Genomic DNA, 21,112 nt, shown 5'->3' with positions numbered 1-21,112 from the left:
CTGCCTGAAGCCTCTCCATTTCTGCAAATACAATTCATTTACTTCAGTTTCCTTTCTTCATGTGTTAAACTTCGTAATCATATTCCCTCACCACCTAGAAAATACGGCTGAATCAAATTTCCTCCCTCCCCCCACCACGCAGAGGGAGAGGAAAGATGAAAAAAGGTCAAAGAATGAGGTGGTAAATGGTAAGAAAAGGGAGGAACGGAAAGATGAAAAGCCATTTTTAAATATCCATTCGATAAATGGTGCAACAATACCATCAAAGGAAACCACAGGGCGGCTGTGTAGTGTAAATAAGATTACAAGAGCAAAGTGAAGGGAGTTAAAGATTGTGTTCAGAAACACACAATTGTGTTGCATATGAAACTGAATAAATATCAAGACATTTTGGATTTTTTTTTAGATCTTTAGAACTAATAAAAGTTTACATAATTTGATAATAAAGACAACCTGATGAAGCAAAGACAATTGAGAGCAAAAATTAATAGAATTTTGTGACCTAATAGTTACTAAGTTCATGCAGCACAGGAGGTTCAGATTCCCCAGTATCATTCAGAGTGGGTTGGGTTCAACAAAATTGAATTTAAGGTGAAAAATATATTCTAGATTTTTTTTTATCTTAATCTCTTCCCAATCTATATCCCCTGCTTCTATTCTATGCAAAGTGCAAACTCTGTCTTGGCTATTGTTTTATTGGACACTGTTTGCCATCACATATCACCGAGTGGCCATTTTCCATAAATGGAAAAGAAATAGCTAAGGAAGGTTATGGACCAAACACAGGAAGTGGGATTAGATTAGATGGGCACCTTGGTCAGTGTGAGATGAGTTGGGCTACACCATATTACTCTATGACTCTAGTGTCTTCATGCTATTTATCCTATTCCCCCTTCTGTTCATCTTCTATCAATTTGCTGTCATACTGCTCACCCAAACTGAAAAGAGATCTTTGCTTTATTTACAGCAAAACCACAGATTCAGTAAGTTGCTTGTTCTAGAAAATTCTTACAAAAACATTTAGCTGGTAGCTGGACAGTATAAAGTTAAATATTTTTAAAAGACTCAGTATTTACCATCAATGGTGGAACTCACCTTAAAGATGCCAACCCAGTCCTTTTGGTGTGGCTTAATGTATGGAGTCAGTGTGTAATGGCACTCAAGAGGAGCATGAGGGAGGTAACTTTTTGCCACATTTTGAAAGATCACATGAGCAAAATTAGATGACTGCATTGTACTGCTTGATGGAAGTGGAACAGGAACTATGTCCATTCTTCAGCACAATTTCTGTAAAATTAAAAAGATGGCCAAGTTATTTAAACTGTTTCAGTATCAGGTTTAAATAACTTATAAAACTATTGACAGTCAAAAATCATTTCAAACAACAAAAAACTGATGACAGATTCGGTTAGCATATTAAAGTAGATGCTATGGAAAAATCCATATATATTCCAATGCATTTCACTTCATTTTCAAATATCAGATTTGAAGAACCTGCTGCTGATTTGGTAACTTTCTATAGTCACATAAAAATCAAGATTGTCTACTGTCATTTCCAGTGCACAAGTGTAAAAGACAACAAAATTATTGTTAATCCGGATCCAATGTAGAACAAAAAGAAACAATAAAGAACATAATAATAAAATACATATATACACACACATACATAAATATATATACACATACACAAAATTAAGTAGTGGTGATGGAGGTGTTGATCAGCCTTACTGTTTGGGTAAAATAACAGTTTTTGAGTCAGGTGGTCCTGCTGTGGATGCTATGTAGACTCTTCCCTGAGGACAGGTGGGATCCTACAGGATGTTACTAACCTTTTTCTGGCACCTTGCTCTATATACCTCCTTGATGGTGGGTAGGCTGGTGCTGGTGATGCATTGGGCAGATTTGACTACCCATTGCAGAATCTTCCTGTTTGTTGCAGTGCAGCTTCCATACCATGCAGTGATGCAGCATGTTAGGATGCTCTCTACTGCCCTTAGCCATACGACCATAAGGTGCCTACATTCTACCACCAGTCAGCTGACCTTCCAGACATGGTATCAATGCTGTTCACATTTGGTCAGGGTGCCGGAATTCGGGTAGGGCATAAATTCATATTACGGTCATCTAACATGTGACTTTCGACATTGAAATGAGAAATCATATAAAGAGTTACACGACACAAAATCCGAAAACATATCTTGTGTTATTTTAACAAGAGAAAATCTGCAGATGCTGGAAATCCAAGCATCACACACTCACACACACAAAAAGCTGGAGGAACTCAACAGGCCAGGCAGCATCTATGGAGAATAGTCGATGTTTCAGGCTGAGACTCTTCATTGGGACTACTGAAGGGTCTCGGCCCGAAACGTTGACTATACTCTCTCTTTTCCTTAGATGCTGCCTGACCTGCTGAGTTCCTCCTGGATTTTGTGTATGTTGCTTGAGTTATACAAACAGATTTTGTTCTTCACCTTTGACTATTCTGCAGAATCATTTAAGATTCTTTCAATATTGTTGACTGAGGTTTATACATTGGTCAGTACACAGGGAATAATTAAGTTTTTTGTTAAACAGAAGAATGCAGTAGGATCTTGGTATTAAACAGAGAGTACATTGAGGCTGCTTCACTAAATAAGACGATCATGAAACACTCATTTGGCAATGCACAGGTGCGTCAGCCTGGAATTCCTGGAATGGAGCTTGAAACTTCAACCTCATGACTCAGAGATATGAAATGAGTTACAGCTGCCATACCAACGGTGGTTGATTGAAGGAAGTGTGATGATCTTTTGTTACACTACACATATGCTTTTAAAAGTAGTGTTTAATAATTCACATTCAGCATCATGCCCCTTAACTTCTCAGTTTACCTACAAACCATATGGTACTTACAAAGACCACAATTTCTAATTCAGTTCTCATTATTTCCTGGATTACACCATCCACTGAATGCTCATCAGCATGGCAGTTCTTTGGAATATTTGAAATTACATTAAGTATAATTATAAATGAGGAAGTATCAAGAACATACCCGAGGCAGTCACAAAGTTTGCTAAATAATTAGAATTCATTTTGTTTACCTAAATCACAAAATATTTTAAGCCATATACGACAATGAACTTGTATAATAGACCAGTAGAATTGGGAAAAAACTAACGTGAATAATGTTATAAGGAAAAGAGTGACTCTTCATATATTCATTTATATAGGCAATTAAAATAGAGACACAAATTTATCATTTCTAACTTAAAGTTTAAATTAAGTTTTTAAAAAAGCTTACAGCTATAGTTCTATATTTGAATAAACCTGTTGTCAATTTTTTCCACTATAAATTTAGAATTAAAACTGCCAATACAAATCTATTATAAACTGAATGTCTCACTACTAGATGCCAAAATTATTTGCTTAATCATTTGCTTTCTTTTTTGCATTCACCATTTTTACTTAACCAGAATTACCAATCATCAATACTTATTGCCGACAATTTCTAGGAATGGCTTACAATGCTTCGTTGGGAATAGGATCTTTTCAGTTTATTAACCCTTGCATTTTTCTCTTGCTATTTTAAATTGAACTGCTTATGTCACATTTTGAAGATACTAATATGAAAGCCTTCAATGCTGATTATAATTCAGAAATTTTAGCTGTTGAAGGAGAGAGTGGCCCACATCAGCAATGGATAGGGATGCATCACCATGATAAAACCATGGTTTTAATGTTCCATAGTGATGCCAGTAGCTTAAGCAAGGCCATATTAGTCAATGATACTTTCAACAGTGTTAGATATGATTGATGGTTTTTCCGAAAGTAGATATTTAATCATGGCCTCACCAAAACCTGCTAGCTAGATAATGATTATCTCACACTGATGGAAAGACACAAACCTTCTGGTATCTGGTATTGAAATGTCCAATACCAGATGGCATACATTTAAGCTGAGAGTGGATAAATTCAAAGGAGAGGAGGGGATTTTTAGAAAAACATATAAACACAGAGTGGTGGGTGCCTGGAATGTGCTGCGCTGAGGTGGTAGAGACTGATACATTAAAGTTCTGAAGAGATGTTTAGATAGGCACATGAATGTATGGGAAATGGAAGGATATGGACAGTGTAGGCAGAAGTGATTAGACCATAAGATATAGGAGCAGAAGTGGGCCATTCGGCCCATCAAGTCTGCTCACCATTGAATCACGGGCTGATCCAATTCTTCCAGTCATCATCTCTCCCCTGCCTTCTCCCCATACCCTTTGATGCCCTGGCTAATCAGGAACCTATTTATCTCTGCCTTAAATGCACCCAATGACTTGGCCCCCACAGCTGCTCCTGGCAACAAATTCCACAGGTTTACCACCCTCTGACTAAAGAAATTCCTCTGCATCTCTGTTCTAAATGAACGTCCTTCATTCCTGAAGTCATGTCCTCTTGTCCTGGACTCCCCTACCATGGGAAATAACTTTGACATATCTAATCTGTTCAGGCCTTTTAACATTCGGAATGTTTCTATGAGATCCCCCCCCCCCCCATTCTCCTGAACTCCGGGGAATACAGCCCAAGAACTGCCAAATGTTCCTCATACGGTAACCCATCTTTGTATAACGGCAAATTTAGCCACAAATCCATTAATCCCATAATCCAAATAAGTGACAAGCATCGTCAAAAGCAGCGGTCCCAACACTGACCTCTGTGGAACTCCACTGGTAACCAGCAGCCAGCCAGAATAGGATCCCTTTATTCCTACTCTCTGTTTTCTGCCTATCAGCCAATGCTCCACCCATGCTAGTAACTCTCCTGTAATTTCATGGACTGTTATCTTGCTAAGCAGCCTCATGTGCGGCACCTTGTCAAAGGTCTTCTGAAAATCCAAGTACACCACATCTACTGCTTTTCCTTTGTCTACCCTGCTTGTAATTTCCTCAAAAAATTGCAGTACATTAGTCAGGCAGGATTTTCCTTTCAGGAAACCATGCTAGCTTTGGCCTATCTTGTCATGTGCCTCCATGTATTCCATAATCTCATCCCTAACAATTGATTCCAACAACTTCCCAACCACTGGTGACAGGCTAGCAGGTCTATAATTTCCTTTCTGCAGCCTCCCACCCTTCTTAATTAGCAGAGTAACATTTGCAATTTTCTAGTCATCCGGTACAATGCCAGAATCTATCGATTCTTGAAAGATCATTGTTAATGCCTCCGCAATCTCTCCAGCTACTTCCTTCAAAACCCAAGGGTGCATTCCATCAGGTCCAGGAGATGTATCCACCCTCAGACCATTAAGCTTCCTCAGCACCTTCTCATTTGTAATTTTCACTGCACATACTTCACTTCTCTGACACTCTTGAATGACCGGTATACTGCAGATGTCTTCCATTGTGAAGACTGATTTAAAATATGTATTCAGTTCCTCTGCCATCTCTGCATCTCTCATTATAATATCTCCAGTTTAATTTTCTATTAGTCCTATATCTACCCTCAACTCTCCTTTACATACTTAAAATAGCTTTTAGTATCTTCTTTTAGTAGCTTCCTTTCATAATTCATCTTTTCCTTCCTAATGACCTTCTTAGTTTACATCTGCAAGTTTTTAAAAAGCTTCCTAAACCTCTATCTTCCCACTAGCTTTGGCTTCCTTGTATGCCCTCTTTTGCTTTTACTTTGGCTCTGACTTCACTTGTCAGCCACTGTAGTGTCCTTCTTCCATTCGAAAATTTCTTCTTATTTGGAATATAATCTGCCATGCTTCCCTCATTTTTCGCAGAAACTCCAGCCATTGCTGCTCTGCTGTCCTTCCTGCAAGTATCCCTTTCCAGTCAACCTTGGCCAGTTTCCCTCTCACGCCATTGTAATTTCCTTTTTTCCACTGAAATACTAAAACGTTGGAATTTAGTTTCTCCTCAAATTTCAAAGTGAACTCAATCATATTGTGATCACTGTTCCTTAAGGGTTCCTTAACCTTGAGCTCTCTTATCACCTCCGGATCACTGCACAACACCCAGTCCAACACAGCCGATCACTTAGTGGGCTCAACAACAAGCTGTTCTAAAAAGCCATCCCCTAGACATTCTACAAATTCTCTCTCTTGAGGTCCAGTACTGATCTGGTTTTCCCAATCCACTTTCATGTTAAAATCCCCAAAGATTATCATGTCATTGCCCTTCTGACGCCTTTTCTATCTCCTGCTGTAATTTGTAATCCACATCCCAGCTGCTATTAGCTTAGTTTAGATAGCCATTTGATTTCTAATCTAGTTGCTTTGACACAAATTTGTGGGCCAAAGAGCCCGTTTCTGTGCTATATTGTTCTATAAACCACATGCGAAAAAATAAAATTGTAGTACTCTGCCTAAAGCTATTTCCTTCTTTATATCTGGTGATGTCAATTTCAGCCATACAAAATATTACAGTGGATTCAGATTAATTGGAACACATCAGGATCAGTACTGCCTCAATTAGCCGGTTTCATGGAAATATTTTTAAAAGCTTTAAAAGACGACAACTGAATAACAAATTAAGCATTTAAATGAAATAAAAGAAATTAGAACACTACCAATACCACTACAGTACTATAAAACTGTCTTGGTTCCTATTACTTATTGATGGAGGTATTCATCCAGTGTACACTGCAATGATCTTTTGATTGATTATTAATTAACAAAATCCACACAAACACCTGGTACAGGTAATAGACTACCTTTAAACAGTGATTTCAATGACCTCATACTCCATATCTTCATCTTCATTGTAACATTCAAGATGATTGTCAATACCTTCAAATTCTCCGTAGTTCCTAACTTGAAGTGGAACAACGGGCAACTCCTAGCCTGTATGTTTGTAACCGCAGTGAACAAAACAGTTCTGAATTATGTTGATGCTTATTTCTTGCCAATTATCAGTGACAAAAATCACTGCATTTGAACACAAACACGTGGATATTTAAAGCTGCTAATTCTAAGCACGGTGCTATGTCTAAGGCCAGGCAAGTGCTCGCAACTGACACTAGTTAGGAACTATCTGGCAGCAATCTCCAGCCCCAATTAAGCCGTATCATGTCCCAAAGAAATGAAGAGTATACTGGCTATTCTCTCAATTAGTTTTTGTTATTTAAGTGTTTTCCCCAAATAAGTGGCTGTCTGATTAACTGGAATCCACTGAGATATACTACCTTTTGCACAGAATCTCTTAAAAAGTTTCAAGGTTTCAAAGTACTTTATTAAACTATGCATACAACCCCAAGATTTATCCTCCCACAGACAGCTATGAAACAAAGAAACCCCATGGAACCAACTTTAAGAAAACATCAAACACCCAATGCGCAGGGGGAAAAAAGAACAAATCGCGCTAACAGCAAAAAGCAAACAAATAACACACAGAACAAACATTAAACAATAAACTACAGAATCCACAAAATAGTCCAAGAGTGACAGCCACCAAGTCAGTTCGGTTTAGTGCTGTGTCAATGACTGTGGTCTCAGCCATAGAGCCAGCTCTGTGCAAAGTGCCTTGATGAAATAGCATAAGTAGCAATATATATGTAAAAAAGAGTAACCAGAAATGCATGGAATATGAAATGTAGAGTCTTCCAAAAATGAGTCCATAAATAAAGCACGTTCAGTGCTGAGGACATTAAACATCACAGCACAAAGTCCCCCAAAAGAGTCCTACAGCAATGAACCACACCACTGAGGGGATCAAACATGCATCCTCTTCTGGCAGCAGTAAGAGAGAGACCAGTCAAATACAGGCTGATGGCACTAAATTCCCACTCTCATCCTCGATTTCAATCTTGCTCAATGCTTTCATTAGTGAGAAGTAATGAAGCCAACAGTGGGTTTGTGTTCTGCCATTAAGAAACAACAGCCACACACTCTACTCCCAACCTCGGCAAATTCCCCAGGAGATAGGAAAAGCACCAGATCACTCAGTTGGCCCAAAAATCACATGACAAATGCTGCCATACCTGCTGAGTTCCTCGAGCATTTAGTCTGTCTCTAGTGCAAGGATGAGGCCACTCTCAGGCTTTTTATTCCATCTGCATTGCCTCCAATCTGATGGCATATCAATTTTTCCTTCCAGGAAAAAAGATTTCTTCCCTCCCCTTTACCAACTCTGACCTTTTACCACTTCTCACCTGCCTATCATATACTCCTATGGTCCACTCTCTTCTATCAGATTCCTTCCTCTCCAGCCCTTTACCCTACCCAGCCACTAGCCTACTTCACCTCCCTGGACCTTTTTTATTCTGGTGTCTTCCCCTTTCCTTCTCAGTACTGAAGGGTCTCAGCCCAAAACATCAGCTGCTTATTAATTTCCATGGATGCTACCTGACCTGCTGATTTCTTCCAGCATTGTGTGTTGCTTTGGAAATTACAACTGCAATCAATTGTAGGTCAGGAGAAGAAGCATATTTCAAAGAAGTACAGGTAGTTTCATGAGCTGTCTACAGGATTTCACCATTGGTTGCACTGGGTGCTGGTGCCATTTTGAATATTTGAACCCCAAGAGAAAAGTGCTGGTGATTCCTTAGGCACACTGACCATTTAAGGTTTCATGCAATTCTAGTCATTCTTACTCTTGCCTAAAAAGGACAAGATGTTCTGGACTTAAAAGTTGCAATCCTCCAATTCAGAGAAGCAAGTGACAGGTGGAGTCAAACCTTAGAGTCATAGAACACTACAATACAGAAACAGGCTCCTTGGCTCATTTAGGCCATGCTGAACTGTTAATCTCCATCGACCTGCAAGCCATAGCCCTCTATACCCTTCCCATGACCTTATATATGAACTGAGGTTAAGCAAATCAATGAAATATATTTTTAGCGTTACAGATTCACAGTGTGCTACTGCACAGGAGACCTTTCAGCCCATCTAATCCATGCCAGATTGTTATTCTCCCATCAACCTGCAGTTGGACCATAGCCCGCCATATGTCCATATATAAACCTCTCTTAAATGTTGCAATTGAACTCACATCCACCTCTTCCACTGGCAGTTCATTCCACACTCATACCACCCTCTGAGTGAAAACATTTCCCTTCATGTACCCCTTAAATATTTCATCTTTCACCCTTAACTTATGATCTCTAGTTCTAGTCTCACCCAACCTTAGTGGAAAAAGTCTGCTTGTATTTAAGCTTAAAAAAAACCCTCATAATTATGTATTCCTCAATCAAATCTTCCCCTCATTCTCCTACACACCATGAGAAAGTCATAACCCATTCAATCTTGCCCTATAACTCAGGTCCTCAAGTCTCAGTAACACTCTCAAATTTTCTTGGTACTCTTTCAGTTGTTTTGATATATTTTCTGTCGGGCTTTTTATGTGCTTTTTTAAGTGTCATCATTCACATTAAACACCAGCTGGCTTGCTTGCTTTTCAGTCTACCAGAAAATTAGGTCACATGACACCAGAGGTCATGTTTATGGCTTGTAGTTGACAATGGCAAGGCTAACATTTGTTATGCATTCCCAATTGCCATTCAGAATGGACTGCTTTCTTGAACTGCTACTGGTCCACCTGATGACAACACTTCCATTGTGCTCTTGGATATAGAATTTCAGGATCTAGATTTAATGACAATGAAAGAACTGATATTCCAAAATCCAAACTGTGATGCTGCACAATTCAAAAGTAAACATTGTCCATCTCAGCAGCAGCAATCACAAGCGAGACTGCAGAGCACCTGTAGTTGGCACATACACCTGTCACAGGACTCAAATCTTGGAAAAAGCAAACATTTAGTAAGGGCAACTGTATATCCTGGAAGGACTCAAGAATCTTAACTGTTTTTAAAAGTGCACATAATTGAACGGGAACATGGATAGGTGAGGATCAAAGTGATATGGGTCAAAAAACAGGTAAATAGGACCACCTTAGATAGGCACCTTATTAATGTGGACAAGTTGGGCCAAGGAGCCCACTTCTGTGCCATATTACTTAATGCTAAGAGAAAACTTTTTTTGCACTTCCAACTTGTATCTTGCATTTGATAAAATGTAAGGGACTAAAGAAGTGATCTCTTGACACAGACTTTAAGCCATTTTACTTAAAGTACAGTGAACTTTTGTTAGTTTTGAGGGCTTTCATGGTGGAAACTTGTCAATAGAAATGCCATTAAAATGGCATGGATAAGTGGCTCTACTGTCGTTTGTTAGAAGCTGCCTTTGCCTGCCAATTGTGCCACTCAAACATTATTTGTACTTGTTGGTCCAAGAGGGAATATTATCCAGGTCTTCGATCTTTCTTTTTCGGAGGAGCTACAAATGGAATTGAACATAGTTTGGCCCACTTCTACCCCCAGGATGGAATGTATGTAGATACAAACTTAAGATCAAAGGTCAGGCTCCTCCTATATTAATGTGCTGGGTATTGTGGATAATACCCAGGACATTAATGGAGTAACCTGACCTTTGGATAATATCTATCATTTGCAATGACACAATCTATCCCACTTAAGAAAAAAAACCTGAAAGATTATGAACATTGTTGGATGGAAATCAGATAGCTGTTGAAAACAATAAGGGACAATCTGAAACAAAGCACAAAAGTTGCTTTCAATTTATTAGGGTTCAATTCACACCACTGTCTGTAAGGAGTTTGCACAATCTCCCTGTGACCATATGCATTTCATGTGAGTACTCCAGTTTCCTCTCACATTCCAAAGATACACAAATTAGGATTAGCAAGCTGTGGGCATGTTATGTTGGCACTGGAAGCATGATGACAGGAGTATGCTGCCCTAGCACATCCTGAGACTGCATTGGTCAGTGAGACAAACTATGCATTTCACCTTCTTTGCCACATGCACTTCAAAACAAATCCTAATTCTTTAAAAGTGTAAATTCCGAAGCTGAGAAGTATCCATTTAAAAAAGTTCCACTCGAGGCCTTCTCATCACCTCAGTTGTATGCAGCCAAATAAATTAAACTAATATCTGACATTATGATCATGTATGATTTGGAATCAAGCAAAGTTAAAGAACATTTGCAATAAATTGAGTACATTGTGTAATCATAAGAGGACATTTAAAACTTTGGTAAATATGTGTTAGCAGACCGAACCACAAAGAGTACAAGTTCAGTAAATTTGCTCAGTGATACAAAAGTTGATATCACAGTTAGTAGTAGAACTTGACAGTTCAAGGTAAATAAATTATCAAAGTTCAAGTACATCACCATATACAAACTTGCCCTATTGTCCTGTTTATTATTTATTATAATGCCTACACTGTTTTTGTGCACTTTATACAGTCCAGTGTAGGTCTGTAGTCTAGTGTAGCTTTCTCTGTGTTGGTTTTTTTTATGTAGTTCAGTCTAGTTTTTGTACTGTGTCATGTAACACCATGGTCCTGAAAAATGTTGCCTCATTTTTACTAAGTACTCTACCAGCAGTTATGGTCAAAATGACAATAAAAGTGACTTGACTTGACAACCCCGAAATTCTTTTTCTTGTAGGCAGGCCCAATAAATCCATAATAGAATAATAACCATAATAGAATCAATGAAACATTATAATCACTTGGGTGTTCAACCAATTTGTAAAAGACAACAAACTGTGCAAATGCAAAAAGAAATAATAATAATAATAAATAAAATGTCAAGAACATGAAATGAAGAATCCTTGAAAGTGAGCCCATTGTTTGTGGGAACATTTCAGTGATGGGGCAAGTGAAGTTGAGTGAAATTACCCCATTTGGTTCAAGAGCCTTATGGTTGAGGGGTGGTAACTGTGTGTGAGTTAACAATGATAATACACATGAACAGACATAGACAGAATAAATTTAACAAAAGCCCAAGTAATGAAGGGGAACCCTGCACTATGCTCAAAAATTAAAAAAAATGTAAAGCACACAGATCAAATAAATAAAGAGAAATTACCTCTGGCATACAAAAGGGGGGGTGGTAATTTGAGTGGGTAAATTTAATAGGTAATTAACAAACATCATACTAGATATCCAAAACTGAAACCCACAGTTAAAAATATATGTAATTTTATCATCTGAAATAACCCAAGATTGAGAGTATAGTGAATAATAGTAGAATAACAAAGTATTATATACCAACACATTATTCAAGACATTTCAAAATCAAATTGAAGGAGGAAAAACAATGTGGTTATTGAGAAGAAAATCCAGACCCTCCCTTTCAACTTGATGGTTATCTTGCCTCAAAAACACCAATTTCATTCTATATATAAACCATATTGCCATCATTCAAAAGTCATTTTACATGTTAATACCAGCAAACTTTATTTTGCATAAACATGGACTAATTCTCTTTTAAAGCATTTTTTCATTAAAAACAAAATAAACATGATTCCAAATTCAGAAATACACACCGTAAATAATTGCTACAGACATCCTAATGTCATGTAACCGGAGACATGATCTGTAGCTGACCAAGCAAACTACTAGATGCTAAAAAGCAATTTCGTCTCAGCCTGATCCAAAAACCGACAAAACTTCAACAGTTAAACAGTGACATTTTTAATAAAGGATATGCATTGACCTAGTTTGCATAATTGACATCTATACATCGGTCAGCTAGCCCCTCCTCTCTGCATATCTACGTTAGTTAAAAAAAGACACTTTCGGAAAGGACTGGATACAGCTGATTTTGTTTTCGGCTGAAAAGCAAGCTGTTCCAGCTCGGGTCGGTTGCGTTTACATCCATCGGAGTGCGTTTCATTCTCAGTCTGACTCTCCTTTCTTTCCCGGCACAGGGGAAGTTTGTTTTTTGGGGGGAAGAGAGAGGAAACCAAATCCACACAAACCCCTGGAACAGAAACCGCAACAGACAACACGTTCTTCCAGGCAATGACCACTGCAGCCACTTAAAGACTCAGGGGGCAAATCACCAGGGTCACTCTCTGAGGGGAAGCCGAAGCAGACGTGACGAAGGACATTATCAGCCAGTGATACACAGATCACGGCCGGGTTCCCACCAGGCCCCGTAAATGAGGTGGGGGTGGGAGGGAATCGGCCGAGGCTCCGGCCAAGTCGTTAGCCGAATCCCAAGGCCCCAGAGTCCGGTACCAACACACGGCGGCCGGGTTCAACTTTAAAACCCTAACGGCCTAAATTGTCGCTGCCTCTTGTCACCTCACCCCTCGGCAGGATCGAGTCGTGCCGGACCTCACAAACAATGACAGAAAACTAGACTCACCGAAAGGGCAGGCGGCCGCTGCCAGCGTCCCAGCTCCTCTATCGGCTCTTTAACACCGTCAGCCCGTCCGCTGTCGGGCGGTGACGGCATAGTCCGGGCGGGCATCAACTTCCGGGATCAAAGGGCACAATACAGAGGAAGGGGGCGGGGTGATAGCGAGGAATGAGGTGGAGAATGAGAGGGTAAGGAGAATGGGGAGGAGACTGAGAAGGACAGTGTGGGAACAGAGGGAAGCGGGGAGGAGGAGATAGAGGGAGACTGTGATTGGGATGAGTAAATGGAGAATGAGGCAAAGGAGAAGGAGAGAGAGACAGAGGAGTACAGTGTGGGATTTAGTTAGGGGTGGTGGAGAATGAGAGGAAGGGGAAGGTGATGGTGATGGAGGGAGACTGTGGCAATTAGGGGAAAGTGAAAAGAAGGAGATTGAGGGAGACAGTGTGGGAATTCAGGGAAAGTGAGGGGAAGGAGATCATATGTGGCTGGGATAGGTGGATGGAGAATGAGAGGGAAGGGAAGGAGATAGAGGAAGACTGGTATTTTGGGGGTGAGTGAGGGGAACGTGATAGATCCACAGACCCCTTGCTTACTGGTATTGATCCATGGCATAATAAACGTTGGGAACCCCTGGTATAAAGGGAGACATGGTGTGGGAATTGGGGAAATAAAGAGGAGATAAAGGGAGACTGTGTGGTGGGTTAAGTGGATGGAGAGAGAGATAGAGACTGGGAATTGGAAGAAAGAATGAGGAGAAGGAGTTAGATGAAGACAGTGTGTGATTGTGTTGGGTGTGGTGGGAAGGGAGGGGGAACAGTGAGGAAGACTGGATTGGGAAAATAGTGGGAAGGGGAGGGAGGAAGGAGACTGAAGAGAGAAAGTTTGGAGTTGGTAAGAGGATGACAGTGTGGGGTAGGTATGGTGGGATTGGTGTGGAGTGACTGGGAATGGGAATGACAGAGGGGAGGAGAGAGGAAAAGGAGACGGAAGACTGTGTAGAATCAGGACAGTGGGAAGGGATGGGGTGGGGAGGAGAAAGTCGAGACAGGCAGGTAGTCATGGGAAATTGCAGAGAGCATCACACTCTAAACTTATTCTCCATGATAATGGTGGAGGTGAATATATCTTTGAAATATCCAGCCAGGATTACAGCACTGTATGGGGCTTGGTTGTACAGAGAATAGCCAAAGTCCAAGGGCAATAGTGCAAGGAGAATTCAGAGCGAGTACTGCCCTAGATGTGAATGCAAGATGGTGTGTTGCCTTTGTGGTGCCAGGATAAGGAACGTCACAGAATGGTTACATGGATAGAGGTTGTGGATTACATTGGTGCTCAGATGGTCGAATCAAAGGTAGTGACAAATTAGCAGATAGAAGATAAAAAATCTTGCTGAATGGTGCCATAACAACCACCTCTCACTCAATGTCAGCAAAACCAAAGAACTGATTATTGACTACAGGAGGAGGAAACTGGAGGTCCTTGAGCCAGTTCTCATCAGGAGATCACTGGCAGAGAGAGTCAGCAACTTTAAATTCCTCGGCATTATAATTTAAAAGGACCTGTCCTGGGTCCAGCATTAAGTTACCATTACAAAGAAGGCACCTTTACTTTCTTAGAAGTTTGCAAGGATATAGAAGACAAACTTCTCTCGATGTGTACTTACTATTAACTTTTTGGTTTTTTTTGTACTTGCACAGTTTGTTTGTTGTCTTTTGTGCATTGCTTGTTTGTTCATCTTGTGTGCAGTTGTTCCTACTGCACAGGACTGAAAGAAGCTGCAGAGGGTTGTAAATTTAGTTGGCTCCATCTTGGGTGCTAGCCTACAAAGTACTCAGGACATCTTCAGAGAGCGGTGTCTCAGAAAGGCAGCGTCCATTATTAAGAACCCCCAGCACCCAGGACATGCCCTTTTCTCACTGTTACCATCAGGTAGGAGGTACAGAAGCCTGAAGGCACACACTCAGCGATTGGAACAGCTTCTTCCCCTCTGCCATCCGATTCCTAAATGGACATTAAACCATTTAGATATATATATCTAATATATATGTTAGATATATAACATTTAAATATGTATTACTTACGGAGTTTTTGCAATTTTTTAATCTTTTCAATATATGTAGTTGATTTATTTATTTATTTATTATTTTTTCTTCTGTATTATGTATTGCATTGAACTGCTGCTGCTAAGTTAACAAATTTCACAACACATGCCAGTGATAATAAACCTGATTCTGAAATGAATAAACAGTTGATGTTTTGGGCCGAGTCCCTTCTTCAGTACTGAAATAGAAGTGGGAAGATGTGAGAATAAAAAATTGGGGAGAGGGGAAAGAGGATAGCTAGAAGGTGATAGGTGAAGCCAGAAGGAAGGGAAAGGTAAAGGGCTGGAGAAGAAGAAATCTGATCGGAGAGGAGACTTTCACCACAGGAGCAAAGGAAGGAGGAGAAGGCCTGGGGGAAGTGACAGGTAAAATGTAAAAGGCCTAAGTGGCGAATAGAGGAGGAGGGGAAAACTACTGCAAGGAGTAATCAAAATCCATGCCATCAGGTTGGAGGCTACCCAGATGGAATATAAGGTGTTGCTCCTCACCCTGAGGGTGACCTCATCTTGGCACAAGAGGAGGCCATGGACTGACATATGGGAATTGGGAATTAAAATGGCCACTAAGAAGTTCCACTTTTGGCAGGTGGAGATGCTTGAGTGGAGGAGTTGTCACGTGACAACTGGTGTTATTGAGCAGATATTTTGAATATGTGCTTCAGAATTGCCACAGATCTGGTATGCTACGTTCTGCAAAGTGCATTAGTTGGGGTTGACCTGCAGGAGTCACAAGGTGTGGAGCACAGATTCATCTTTGGGTGATAGGAGTGGTGTGTATTTCACTGGCTAAGATTTCCTCATTTTTGTAGTGATTACTTTGGATTCTGATTGCTAAAATAATACCTAAAATTCCTCCATACAAACCAGTCCTGCAAGCATTCATGCAAACCAGTCATGCACAGTCCCCAAAAACATCTGTCTTCCGATTTAAGAGGTCATTTTTGTCAGCAAAGTAATCATAGAAGTTAGATAAGGATATGTTGGCAGCAGAGGCATGGCAACACCTGCAGGCATAAATGCACATTTCACTGTATGTTTCAGTGTACATGTGACAAATAAAGCTAATTTTTATATTCTCTTTGTATATGTCCAAATGTTTTTTAAATGTTGTAATTGTATCTGTGGACCAGCTAGTGGTGTAGTGGCATCAGCACTGGACTTCAAGGCAGATGGTCCTGAGTTCAAACCCAGCTGGGTCCCAACCTGGGCAGCAGCAGTATCTGTGCAGAAGAAAGGCCTGGCAATCTACTTCATATCTTGCTATGAAAACCCTATGGACCATGAGGTCACAAAGAGTCAGACGCAACGAAGCGACTGAACAACAACTATACCAGCTTCTACCATTTCCTTAGGCAGTACGTTCCACATAGCTACCACCTTCTGTATGGAAAATGTTGCTCCCTCAGGTTCCCTTTAATATTTTTCCCTTAATACATGCCTTCTAATTTTAGACTCCCCTATCCTGGACATCAAACTGACCTTATTTACACCCCCTCATGATTTTAGTAAGGTCACCCCTCAGCCTCCTATGTTCTAGAGAGTAAAAGACCCAGCTATACAGACTCTACATAGAACTCAAACCCTCCAGTTCTGGTAACATCCTTGTGAATCTTCTCTGCACTATTTCCAACTTAATGACATCCTTTCCATAGGTAGGTATCCAGAACTGCGCATAACACTCCTAGTGTGATCTCACCAATATCTTGTACAGCTCTACATGATATCCCAACTCTTGCACCCAGTGCCCTGACCAATGAAGGCAAGCATGACTGTGTTCCTTCAGTATTTTGTGTGTGTTGCTTTAGATTTCCAGCATCTGCAGATTGGCTCATGTCTGAAACAGGCCAAATCCTTTTTCACCACCCTCTCAACCTGTGCACCACTTTCAGCAAATTATATTCTTGGACCCTTAGGTCTCTGTTCTACAACACTCTCCAGGACTCTACCATTTACTGTGTAAGTCCTGCCCTTGTTTAGCTGAACAAAGTGCATACCTCACACTTCTCTAAGTTAAATTCCAATTGCTATTCCCTGACCCACTTTTCAGGTTGATCTACACCAGGGTTTCTCAAACAGGGTCCCGTGAGAGGTCGCTAAAGATTCCGTTAGAGATTGTGATTAAAACCAAAATAAATGTTGTTTCATGAACTTTACACAAGGCATGATGCTAGCACTCGCTGTGGTGGGCAGTGACCAAGCAGCCCCGTTAGCAACCTCCGCCCAGTATGGCAGTGCGCAGTAGGACCATGTTTATTTGGTCTGTTAGTTTTTGATATAAATAGGGGAGACCGTTGACAATAGGTGAGCGCTATATTGCATGGAGGGGAGGACGGTAGCCTGATAATTTGTGAGGGTTGTTTGCACGGAAGGGAGGACAATAGGCCGATGAGCTGTGTGAAGTGTGTTTTTCAAGCATTGAATGGACTTGCCCAACTTGGTCTGTGATGTCAGCCTCTCCTTCCTGAACTACCTCCCCCAATTTCCCGTCATATCCTGCCGACTTACTTCTGGGAGCGAACAAACTACCAGTGTAGTAGAAAATTGGAGGGAGGTTTTCATTCTAAAGACGGTCTCATGTAGTGATTTTTGAAGAGGCGGCGTGAGATGGAAGAGGAGGTTTCTAGGCCTAGGCCTACGGACAATTCTGATAGGTTAATGATGAAGAATTACAATCTTCAGAGTCACTTCACTGCACGAGTGCAACAATGGACACAAGAAAGTCCATCTTTACAATGAAAGCTACTTATCAATGGGTTTTACATGGACTGGGGATCCCATTCCAATGTGCCTCGTCTGTGGCAAACAACTCACAAATGCAGCAACGGCTCCAGCAAAATTGAAAAGGCACTTAACTACAAATCACAGCCATATGACACATAAAAATGCTGATTATTTTAGATGACTATTGGAATCACAAAACAGACAAATTAAAGCTTTTGAAAATAAAGTTACAGTCTATAAAAAGATCCAGGAAGCAAGTTATTTAGTAGCTTTAAGACCAGCTCACCGGAGAATGTTTAAAAATCTGTGTGAAAACCTGGACAAAGAGCACGCCAATCTGGTCCATACAGAAATTCAGTGGCTTAGTAGAGGAAGAGTCCTTAATAGGGTATCTGAGCTGAAAGGTGAATGCAGAAGTACTTTCAAGAAAATAGTAGGCCAGATTTGGCTGAGTACTTTAAAGATGAAGAATGGCTGTAGAAACTAGCCTACCTAACCAACATCTTTCATCATAAGAACCAGTTGAACAAGTCTCTGCAAGACCCTGGGGAAAATGTTTTTTAACTTCAAATGACAAGATTCTTGGATTTAAAAGGAAATTGAATTTTTGGAAAGATCATGATGTAAGAGGAAATCTTGAAACATTCCTCCCTTTCAACACAAGTGTATGACTGGGAGGTGAGGGACCCTTTTTTCTGATTTTTCTGCTCAGCCTCAGAACTTGACTTTGAGAGAAGAGGAAGAACTTTGTGAGCTGCACTCTGATCATGCACTCAAGATGAGATTTACTGACCTGCCCCTGGACAAGTTCTGGATTTCTGTGAAAAAGAGTTTCCTGCCATTCATAGGAAAGCAACGAACAGTTTGCTGCAGTTTTCAACTTCTTATATGTATAAGCAACCTTTTCTTGTTTAACAAACATCAAGAAAGGATAGAAATTGTCTCATTTCAGTTGAAGGTGAAATCCATCTGTGCTTATGTCATCGATCCAGAGATGAAAAATTCATATGTTTCCTTATGAATTTTTAAAATTTATGAAAGGAAAAGGAAGAGATTAATTTTGAGAAAAGTAAGCTAAAAATTCGTTCTCTACTCAAAAGAGCATTGTTAATTATTTTTGGATTATTATATCTACAACTTGCTGATCATGCTTATGTACCATGAGCTGTAGATATAATATTTTTTATGCATGAGTTCCCTGAGACCTGAGAATTTTTTTCAAGGGTTTCTCCGGGGCAAAATGGTTGAGAAAAGCTGATCTAGACTGTAGGAGGCCTCCGTGGCTCAGGGTCGATCATGGATGTTGCATCCTAGCTGTCTAGGTATGCGGTACAATATGGAGAGCAAGCTGCTGCCCCAGTAGCAAACTCCCCCCTCTCCACGCATCTGATGAACTCAAAGAAACGGCAGAGACTGATACAGTTTGCCACCAGCAGCATCGCAGGAGTTGCCAGTCAACATTGAACTCAACATAGGACTGCCTTAGGGACTCCAAGTCTGGATTTTTCCCTTGATGTTTACTCCCGAAGTCTTTCCCCATGAGTGAGTACAGTTGCAAGGCAGAGGAGGTTTCACATCAGAGTTTTCCTTCTAGATGAGCTGCCAACCATGACTGATGAGCCCCATCTGCCTGAAATGACTAGTTTTAAAGTGTTAGTAACCCACTTTTGCCCCTTCTGCTGTCAGTAAAAATGCTTCTGTGGGGCTTAGTAGCTAAGGCATATGTGAAGGCCAGGAGCTGGACTTGGTTGTCGGAGGCTAATTGATGTGTACACCATTGGGAGCATTTAATGGGTAGTAGGAGCTTAACTGGACTGCCAACCCCTAGCTATAACAATCTTAAGGAACCATCTAGACAATGTTGTAATCTTAACCTTCACTGTCCACTGCACCACAAATATCCATAAACCTACCATGCCAACAACATTCTCATTCAAGTAGTTAACATATATGACCAACAAAGTGGAGTTGAATCCTGCTCTCCCAAGCTAACTAATAAAGGAATCAGAAAACAATGACGAGGAATTTCTTTGGAGCAGTGAGTTCCTGTTTAGTCCACTTTATTCTTGCAGAGATCTTGAATTAGCAATTTGACCATAAAGCTATCTCTGATATGGCAAACAAAGAACAGTTATAAAGAGTAACACAAGGTAAGGTCTGAACAAGCCTCACTTGACAGCAAAAGAAGCTCTGTAAGCTGAGATAACTCAAAAGATCAGATTTCAGAATCACTGGCTTATATTGTGAAATTTGTCAACTTCGCAACAGCACTACAATGCAATACATAATAACAGAGAAAAAAAGCTGCAAATTACTGTAAGTATATATACAATTAATTAAGTAGTGCAAGAAAAATAGAAATTTAAAAAGTAGTGAGGTAATATTCATGGGTTCAAAGTCCATTCAGAAATTGGATGGCAGAGTGGAAGAAGCTGTTTCTGAATCACTGAATGTGTGCCTTTACACTTTTGTACCTCTTTCCCAATGAGAAGAGAGCATTTCCTGGATGATGGGCATCCTTAATGACGGATGCTGTCTTTATTGATGCATCATTCCTTGAAGATGTCCTGGACACTATGGAGGCTAGTGCCCATGAAGGAGATGGGTAAGTTTACAACTCTATCCAGCTTATGCAGTACCGTGCTGTAGCTCACCCCTACCCCATTACCAAATGGTGATGCAGACAGAATACTCTCCATGGTACATCTGTAGAAATTTGCGAGTGTTTTAGGTGACATACCAAATCTCCTCAAACTCCTAATGTAACATAGTTGCTGTCATTTTTTATTTGTAGCTGCAACAATGTGTTGGGACCAGATTAGATCCTCAGAGATATTGACATCCAAGAACTTGAACTTGCTTACTCTTTCCACTTCTGATCCCTCTATGATGACAGGTGTGTGTTCCTTCATCTTACTCTTTCTGATGTCCACAATCAGTTCTTTGGTCTTACTGATGTTGAGTGCAAGGTTGTTGCTGTGACACCACTCATCTAGCTGGTATATCTCACTGCTGTACACTCTCTCGTCACCATCTGAGATTCTGTCAGCAATGGTTGTATCGTCAACAAATTTATTGATGGCATTTGAGCTGTGTCAAGCCACACAGTCATGGGAGTAGAGAGAGTAGAGCAGTCG

The 21,112-nt window shown here is 40.4% G+C and overlaps 1 protein-coding gene across 1 annotated transcript in view; it reads right to left on the bottom strand.

The window, feature by feature from the left end:
* The window catches only part of tax1bp1b (Tax1 (human T-cell leukemia virus type I) binding protein 1b), a 111,387-nt gene extending 98,105 nt beyond the window's left edge, over nucleotides 1-13,282 (bottom strand). The window contains exons 1-2 of the mRNA XM_073024466.1: nucleotides 13,160-13,282; nucleotides 1,096-1,287 (exon numbers count right to left, since the gene is read on the bottom strand). Of these exons, the coding sequence (XP_072880567.1) occupies nucleotides 1,096-1,272 (177 nt within the window). The 5' untranslated portion in view covers nucleotides 1,273-1,287; nucleotides 13,160-13,282. The remainder of the gene's footprint in view (nucleotides 1-1,095; nucleotides 1,288-13,159) is intronic.
* Nucleotides 13,283-21,112: the final 7,830 nt, after the last annotated feature.

The sequence above is a fragment of the Hemitrygon akajei genome, chromosome 20 (genome assembly GCF_048418815.1).
Source record: "Hemitrygon akajei chromosome 20, sHemAka1.3, whole genome shotgun sequence".
In the NCBI taxonomy this organism is placed as follows: domain Eukaryota; kingdom Metazoa; phylum Chordata; class Chondrichthyes; order Myliobatiformes; family Dasyatidae; genus Hemitrygon; species Hemitrygon akajei.
Note: the sequence above shows the minus strand (reverse complement) of the source record. Positions and strands in the feature narration are given on the sequence as shown.